The sequence below is a fragment of the Dreissena polymorpha genome, chromosome 11, assembly GCF_020536995.1.
Source record: "Dreissena polymorpha isolate Duluth1 chromosome 11, UMN_Dpol_1.0, whole genome shotgun sequence".
Lineage (NCBI taxonomy): Eukaryota > Metazoa > Mollusca > Bivalvia > Myida > Dreissenidae > Dreissena > Dreissena polymorpha.
Window position 1 is genome coordinate 65,589,287 of NC_068365.1, and position 9,175 is coordinate 65,598,461.

A 9,175-nucleotide genomic window follows, 5' to 3' on the forward strand; every position below is an offset into this window, starting at 1 on the left:
ATTTATAAAAGATGGATGAACAGAATTTAATTATTTTATTGTAAATTTAATTTTGGGGATGAAACCATAAAGATAGTGCAAGAGTAAAAATTGAGTTATAAAGCGTTTCGTTAGACAAACATGTACACGTGATGAATAAATTGAATTAAAATATGAGATAGTACAAACATTTTAATTCTTTTTATGCATCTATACTATTAGAGTCAATGTAGATAACGCAAGATAACGCATTTTGTAATCAAAGGTGCGAGATAAGCGAAATTAGCGGAAACTTCACCGTTGTCTGCCTTGCATAAATTCTTCTGATTGTAAATAAATGACATATTTTGAACTTCGATCTAGGTGTATTCTCTTTCGTGGTTTAATGTATTTTATTTTCATCTCATTTGTGAAATATATAATGGTGAAATACTTTTTTATAATAAGACACGTTTTCTTGCACTCAACATGCTCAATGTTGCTTGAATGAAGAAGTACATAAAGTTATAAATAAAATATAAACATAACAAATGATTTTTCCAAAATTTATTTTCGATTTTTCGTTATTAATCGGTCAAAATGCAACGATTTATAGTTTTTATGAGGGTCTTAGATGTGCCATGGTAACGATCATAGTTATTGTGCCTATTTCTATCAAGAAAACTGACTCGAGCTGTTTAAAGCGTTTTATTAGTCTTACGCTTTTGAACAAATTAAACAAAAATCAAAACATTTGTTGGTTATATCTCAAACTTTTTATGACGTCACCTCCGCTAGGCTCTGTGTATATCCAGTAAACTGACTCAAGCTTTTAAAAACGTTTAATGACTTTTTTTATTATGTCACTTCTACACGGCAATTGATGACATATTTATGACGTCACTTCCGCTAGGCTATCGATCATTTCCGGGCGGAGCGGGTGGGGCATGGGTACCACGCGTACGATGACAGAGATGTCTACGAGAAGGTTATACGCGAGCACATCCACCTCGAGACTTGCCCTATCTCAAGTATCATGTCCCGAGCCTGCGAGGCGGACCCGCAAATACATCCGCTAAAACAGTGAGTACCCATAAATATACCCGCAAAAACACCCGCTGAAACAGTGAGCACCCGTGAAATATAACTGTAAAAACACCCACTTAAACAGTGAGTACCCGTGTAATATACTGTAAAAAACACGCTTTGTAATGTCTCAGCAAATCATCCGCTAAAAACTCCCGCTGAAAACTTTCGCTAAAACAGTGAGTACCCGTGTAATATACCTGCAAAAATACACGCTACAAACTCCCGCTAAAACAGTGAGTAACCGCGTAATACACCTGCAAAACACTCGCTAAAAACTCCCGCTAAAACATTGTGAGGTACACATGCAAGAAAAAAAAACGGTACAACAATTCAGTCTCTGGTATAATGTTCGCCATTTTGATTGAACTATTTCCAAATATGGCCGCGTCCGTTGGCATTGAAATTCAATTTGTCAAATGTCAGAGAAAATGTTTAATTAATAGGTAGCTCTATTATTACAGAGGACTACGATGTTAATTACGCAAAGATTAATTAAAAGAATTAGCTTTGCATTATTGGCAATAAATGTTGTAGTAAATGTAATAGGCACAAATGCAGTACTTATTTACACTAATTTACACAAAAAATCACCACTATGCAAGATATTCTGACAACAAAAATGTATAGATTGATCCGTAAAATAACTTCTCCTCCTATAAGCGAAAAAAAAGTATTACATTCTAGTCGCCGCACTTCAGTGCGACGCAAATAATACTATTGTCTCATATTTATGGTGCTATTGAAATAGTTCAAATACGGGTGAATAACCACAAAGAATGGAATGGTACAAGTATACGGATAACATAAAAATTGTTTAGTGTTTATTTAAAAGACATGTTATTTCATTAGATATAACAAATAAGCTTTAATTTAAACCCAGATTGCACCGAAAAACTGAGGCTTAATTAGAAACTCAAGTCTATTTTCTGGGTCGAACCAATATTAGATGTCTTCTAGTAGAAGATGTTGAGAACCCTATTCTGTATCAGTGGGCACCTTTTGATAGATCGAGACATTCAACATATCGGATATTCCAGGAAAACCATTTTTATAACCCATAAATATAATAACTGTCGGAAAGCATCCCTAAAAATATATAGAGGATATTTGTTGGGTTCGGTGGAATATCGATTTTAATTCACGAGTGATCATAGAAAGTAATAAGTTAATATAAAGATTCTATGATCACGAGTCCCACCGAATCCCACCGAATCCAACAAATTTTCTTTTTATTTTATGCTTTTTTACCCGTTTATTTACATGGTAAAAGAGTTTAACCGGAGAATTTCACTGGAATAACGACGTCATTCCGTCGAAAAAAATACGGCATTTCACAGTAAACCGTGAAAAATATCGAACAATTTTCACTGTTATTTGAAACAGTGAATTACAGTTTTATTTCACTGATATTTCTCTATAAACCACCGGAAAGCATAAAATAAAACCGTAATAATACACTAAAACAGCCAAAACAGGAAGCACCATTTTACTAACCACACACCCGCATCACCAAAACAATAACAACAAAAAACAACGAAAACAACATTCTCTCAAATTGTAAGTGCGATGTAATAAACCAAACATGTTGAGGGCGATTTACGTCGGTAGCTAAACGTTATTATTTTACCGATTTCATTGCGTGTTTACTTGGATCGAATAGATGTCGATTTGAAGCGTCTTTTCTAGAAAGTTTTATATTTCAGAATACGTTTCAATCGCATGCAATATTTAAACGTCGAGCATTGTTTCATATTTCTGCACGCGTATTTATCAAATACATGATTTAAACGTCGAGCATTGGTTCCTATTTCTGCATACCTATTAATCAAATGCACGATTTAAACGTCAAGCATTGGTTCATAAAATTGTCTGCCTGCATATTTATTGAATACATGATTTAAACGACGAGCGTTCGTTCGTATTTCGGCATGTGTATTTATCGAATACATGCTTGAAGCATCGAGCGTTTTTTCATATTTCTGCATGCGTATTTATCGAATACAAGATTTAAACGTCGAGCGTTTGTTCATATTTCGGCAAACGTATTTATCGAATACATGATTTAAACGTCGAGCATTTGTTCATATTTCTGCATGCGTATTTATCGAATACATGCTTTAATCGTCGAGCGTTTGTTCATATTTCTGCATGCGTGTTTATCGAATACATGCTTTAAACGTGTGGGACAGTGGTCTAGTGGTAGGATGCTGATCTAGGGATCGGAAGGTCGCTGGTTCGAAGCCCGCTCCGGGCACTGGATTTTTCTGAGAAAAAATTAATCCCACGCTTGCTCCTCTCCACCCAGGTGTATAAATGGGTACCTGTGAGGAAAAAAAGCGAATGTGCCGTGGCTGCCTTCGGCGCCAAGTGTGAACGGACCACTTCAATCCCAGTGATAGGAGGGGTTAATGTCGAAGTCGGCTGAAGATGCATACGTTATCGAAGCAGACTATAAACCGCACCTTTAACTTAAACCTTAAAACGTCGAGCGTTTGTTCATATTTTTGCATGCGTATTAATCGATGACGTGCTTTAAAGCCACACACACTCCCTCTAATTTGAAAAGAAATACATGTTTATCAATACATATAGATGCAATTTGAAAGTGTGCAAAATTGTCATTAAATCTATACGCTACTTAGCAAGTGTTTTTTTTTCAAACGGTACCGCTTTTAAAACCGATCGTAGGATTTCTCGACGTAAACGTCCATTCATTTCGACAAACGCGATTATTTGTAAGTTTTAAAGCACAAAAAGGGCGGATTTCTACCGTGTAACCACCAGTTATATTCTTATTGGCATAGATAAAATCAAATATATAGCCTAGTTAGCAAGTTGTCGTTTTTTTTCAAAAGGTACCGCTTTTAAAACCGAAAGTATGATTCCTAGACGTATACGTCCATTTCGACAAACGCGATTATTTTTAAGTTTTAAAGCGCAAAAAGACGGATTTATACCTTGTAAACGCCAGATATATTCTAAATGGCGTAGATAAAATATGTTTCTTATTTATACTTAAATTTATTATGCCAAATTAGGTGTGTGGCTTTAAACGTCGATCGTTTGTTCGCAGATTTGTCAAGGACGGGGTGAGCTATTCGATCAACACCGACGATCCAGTCGTACTCGGTAACACCCTGACCGACGATTTCAAGTTCGCAGGCGACATGGGGCTAACCGACGAGGAAATCATCAGAGGGGTACTGTATTCTTCCTTGTATAGTGGCTAAAAGTGGGTAATGAATTCTTCCTTACATAATGCCTCAAAATGGTGTAATGTATTCTTCTATACATAATGTTGTTATGTATTCTTCTATAAATAAAGGCTCAAAATGGTGTAATGTATTCTTCTATAAATAAAGGCTCAAAATGGTGTAATGTATTCTTCTATAAATAATGGCTCAAAAGGGGGAAATGTATTCTTCTATAAATAATGGCTCAAAAGGGGGAAATGTATTCTTCTTAATATAATGGCTCAAAAGTTATTATGAATTCTTCCTTATATTATGTCTCAAAATGGCGTAATGTATTATTCTATACATAATGGCTCAAAATGGTGTAATGTTTTTTTTCCTTACATAATGGCTCAAAAGGGGGTAATGTATTCTTCCTTACATTATGAGATCATACGGAGCTACTTGCTTTTTTATATGATGTTCAAGTAATTCCTAGTATGTGTGACTGTAACCCACCCGGGGGGTGGGTGGGGGGGTGGGGGGGGGGGTAACTTCCTATATACGGGTATATAGGGGTGTGCCGATTTTATGGGGTGTGTTTTTCTACTAAAATTATAGATATGGGTATGGTTTTGAGCATCTTAGTATAGGTATGGGTATTTAAATCAGAAATTCCCTTCTATATAAATGCATATAGATTTGAAAGTATCAGTATCAAAATGGGTATGATAAATGTCATTCTTGTATATAAATGGGTATCAAAAAGTAAATTTCAGTAGCGGGAATGATATAATAGCAAATTCAATAAGTATACTGTATTGATATGAAAGAGATTACAATTCTAGTATGAAATGTGTCCACTTTATCAAATTCTAGTATTTAAATGGGTCCAGTTTATCAAACTTCTTGTATTGAAATGGGTCCAATTTCTCAATTGTATCGTATACAAATGGGTATGCTTTAAAAAAATCTTGTATCAAAATGGGTCTACTTTATCAGAGTTCCGATATATAAATGGGTCACATTTCGGAAGTCTCAGCGGGACACCCCTACCCTAAAATTTGGGAAGTTAACCCCCCCCCCCCCGGGGGTAACCCAACACTATATTGTCGAGAAAGAACAATTTTAATTTACTGTATCCAATTTAAAATATTGCTTTCATCCGATCTACACCAAACTTGGTCAGATGTTGTATCTAGATGATGTCTAGATGAAGTTCGAATATGGGTCATGCCGGGTCAAAAACTAAGTCACGGGGTCACTAAGTGCGTTTTAAACATTGAGCATGGTGTCCATTGTTTTTGTGAAGACAACATGCACAATATTCTGTGTCAATGCGGCATGTGGGGGTATTCGTCACGTCTGTGACAAAACTCTTGTTTATTGCAGATTTTCAACGCCGCCCGTTCCTGTTTTGCGTCGTACGACGAAAGGAAGAGAATAGTCCGCGAGCTAAAACAAGTATACGGTGACCATTGACAACGGTGGAACATAGGCGGAGTTGCGGAAACTTACATCGGTTCATGACGTCACAAGTCCAGTTTTTTTTTACGCGGAATGAACAAAAACCTCACGATGCATGACGTCACAAACGTTAACTAAAGTCACATTGTCAGTCACATAAAGCCGTGTATTATTGGTTAAAAGACAGACTACCGATGAACAAAATAACCGATGGTATTTCGTGGTTTACATTATTATATTTCACAGTATATCCAAATAAATACATAAAAACATCGTCTATATCTAAATAAACAACAGTGCTCAGTTGTGTTGCAATAAAGTTGTGTTGTAGTTAAATCTTCGCTTTTATACATTGACAAAAAAATCAACATTGAAAAATTTCACAAAATTATTCATTTTTTAACTGGGCATAATCCATGTGCGTAAAGTGTCGTCCCAGATGAGCCTGTGCATTGAGCACAGGCTAAACAGCGTCGACACTTTCCATCTAAACTTGATTTTCGGTAAGGAGGGACTTCCTTGAAACTAAAAATACCATGAAAGCGGAAAGTGTCGGCCCTGATTAGCCGGTGCGGACTGCACAGGCTAATTTCTGACGACACTTTACGCACATGCATTATGTCCAGTTTTCTCAAAACACGGCACATAGTTTTGCAGATCAAATGGTTCAATTCGCTTTCTATGGTAATGAAGGTAGGGATTTGATCCAGCTATTCTTGTTCCATTCAAATATAAGGCGTTTTACCAGACGATCAGAGTCAAGCAGCGACGTATTCACGGGCCAAACTTTCAAACATTACTGAAAATGGAGAATTAGTTCCACACCAGAAAAATCAAACCAGGCACTTGTGAGTCGTTGACCTATGTTCATACAAACATGCGAAATTCGCCGTTTCATCTCTCTCTCAACTCATTACCTTTTCGCCGACTATTCACCAACTTTTCTACATAAAGGGTCCATTCATATGATGGGCGTATATCAGGCCATGTTACACACGATTTTCCTCACTTGTTCACATAGAAACTCTTTTAATACGCAAACTGCACACACGTTTACACACAATTATGTTTGAGTTACCATATAACCATCGCAAACAAACGTGTCGGCCCGTTATTCTCACATGTTCTGGCAATGTGGCTACTTGTTTGGAATCGCTGAAGTTTATTACATGCTACCATATGTTAACAAACACTGTCCTCATTGCACATGTTTACACGGCTCACACCGTCTCTTTTTGCATACCGCTCATTCTCGTTTGACCCAAAGCTAAACATCAACTGATACATTGTTTTCGGACATTACCATCGCTCGGATAGATCACTTCATAGACATGCTGTACTTATTTTCCACTGTAATTTGCTTTTAGTTTTCGGACGTTCTATAATTTCAGACACTCTCATTTCCAGCCAATATATTTTTTGTGTCACTCTTATTGAGAAAACCAGATTTCTTCCTGATCTTAATGACTCATCACACATGTGTTTATTCAACGGAATAAAAACTTGGCAGATGAATACAACATTTGTGTAGACCGTTACATTTCCTTGATTTGGGAAAATGTGCATCCATACTTGATATAGGTAAAAGGTTCACCCTATAGCGTTAAGGTGTAATCCAGTTAGGAAACCAATAGGATCTGCTTAAAGGGATCTTTTCACGCTTTGGTAAATTGACAAAATTGAAAAAAGTTTTTTCAGATTCGTAAGTTTTCGTTTTAGTTATGATATTTGTGAGGAAACAGTAATACTGAACATTAACCATGCTCTAATATAGCCATTATATGCATCTTTTGACGATTTTAAAACCTAAAAATTATAAAGCGTTGCAAAGCGAAACGATTAAATAATTTGGAGAGTTCTGTTTTTGTCGTTAAATTTTGTGAAACTACGTAGATTGCTTATATAAAGTATAAAATACGTCAAGAATGTGTACTCGGCGGAATAGCTCAGTAGACTAAAGCTTTTTTAATTCAGGACTCTGTCAGGACTCCAGGGGTCACTGGTTCGAAACCTGCTCCGGGCACTGTTCTTTTCCTTTTTTTAAATTTTTTTCTTGATTTTTTACTGGAGCTTTTACGATCCAATGTTTACATTTATCAATATAAAGCATTTAATGAATACGTTAAAAAAATGCCAAAATCTGTGATAAGGCCCCTATTAAGGTAATCGTGGGGTTTGTCTTTCAATCATTTCTGGAACGAACAACTGCACCAAATTGTATAAACGCTGGTTCAAGTTACCGCTCGGTTACGTTTTAACCTTGGTAAGTTTGCGGTTATTCAGGTTTAGTAACCGTCAAGGTAACTCGATTGTATAAACACGAAATACCGCAAAGTAACTAAACCGCGCATAGTGGAATTTAACCAACGGTAAATTTAACCAAATCATTCCCACAATGCATTTTCTTATGACGTAATTTTCGCGCGAAGTGTCACGCTTCGATTTCGTAAACAAACACAATAAACAGCGTCATGTATTTTTTTGATCAAATTCATTTACAAATGCTTTTACAATAAAATAAAGTGTACATTTTAACTATGAGTTCATCAAATTTTTCAAAATGTTTACGAACATATGTCACAGACCAGGGAAAAATCATGATGTCGGGATTTGCCTCATTTAGCGGAATCCCTGGTGCTTCCAACTGCGAGAGAGTGCTTGCAAAGACGCCTAATTTTCTTGTTTTTTAAATGATGTAACATATTCATGGTCGTCGTAACATGCTAGCCTATTCTTCTAATTTTGCTTATAACCCGTTTTCATATGACTGCGTTATAAAATTATATCTTTCGCCGAATAACGATGTTTACACATTCAAAGCACAACGCTGAGTATATCATTAACTTAAAATTACGTCCGAAAATCACTCTGTCTGTAGTCCAATATTGCATATTGAAATTGAGAAAAGTGCGAGTCTTTTTGACGATTTATTATAAACGCGACTTATTTCACACGTACATGCACTGTATATCGACGCATTTCAATTGTCAATTGATCACATTTTCCTTATTTCGTGCAATGTGCATTGTTTATAATCCGTGCATATACTTTTGACATTTTTAGAATGTACAACAAGCCATACACATATCGCACAATTCATAAATAATCTGCAATATTTGCATTCCGATTAAATTCATGTTAGGCATAGAGATGTGTAAAGTATATGATGATAAAAATAGCACCACACTGGAATTCGGAATGTCCCATTTTTACACGGGTATTTACGACTCATGTATCTGTTGTGTAATGGAATGTTTTTCATTCTTTGTTTACTTATATATTAAATTATGTTCGTGTACAATAAGCACATTTACCATAGACAAATAAAACATTGTGTAAGTTTAAACATATGTTTGTATGCAGAAATCTGCAAATGTAACCGAGTTTACCAACGGCTATTATTTGTTAAACTGCTCCGGTTCATTTGAACAGCAGTAATGTAGAGTACGTGACGTAGCGTTTGACGAAAAAGAAAGTTTATCGAGTTC

At 35.9% G+C, this 9,175-nt stretch overlaps 1 protein-coding gene across 14 annotated transcripts in view; it reads left to right on the plus strand.

The window, feature by feature from the left end:
* Positions 1-6,023, plus strand: part of LOC127851066 (adenosine deaminase-like) — a 36,908-nt gene extending 30,885 nt beyond the window's left edge. For all 14 annotated transcript variants that reach the window (XM_052384527.1, XM_052384524.1, XM_052384523.1 and 11 more), the window contains 3 exons: positions 872-1,041; positions 4,121-4,247; positions 5,613-6,023. In XM_052384527.1, the coding sequence (XP_052240487.1) occupies positions 872-1,041; positions 4,121-4,247; positions 5,613-5,702 (387 nt within the window). In that variant the 3' untranslated portion in view covers positions 5,703-6,023. The remainder of the gene's footprint in view (positions 1-871; positions 1,042-4,120; positions 4,248-5,612) is intronic.
* Positions 6,024-9,175: the final 3,152 nt, after the last annotated feature.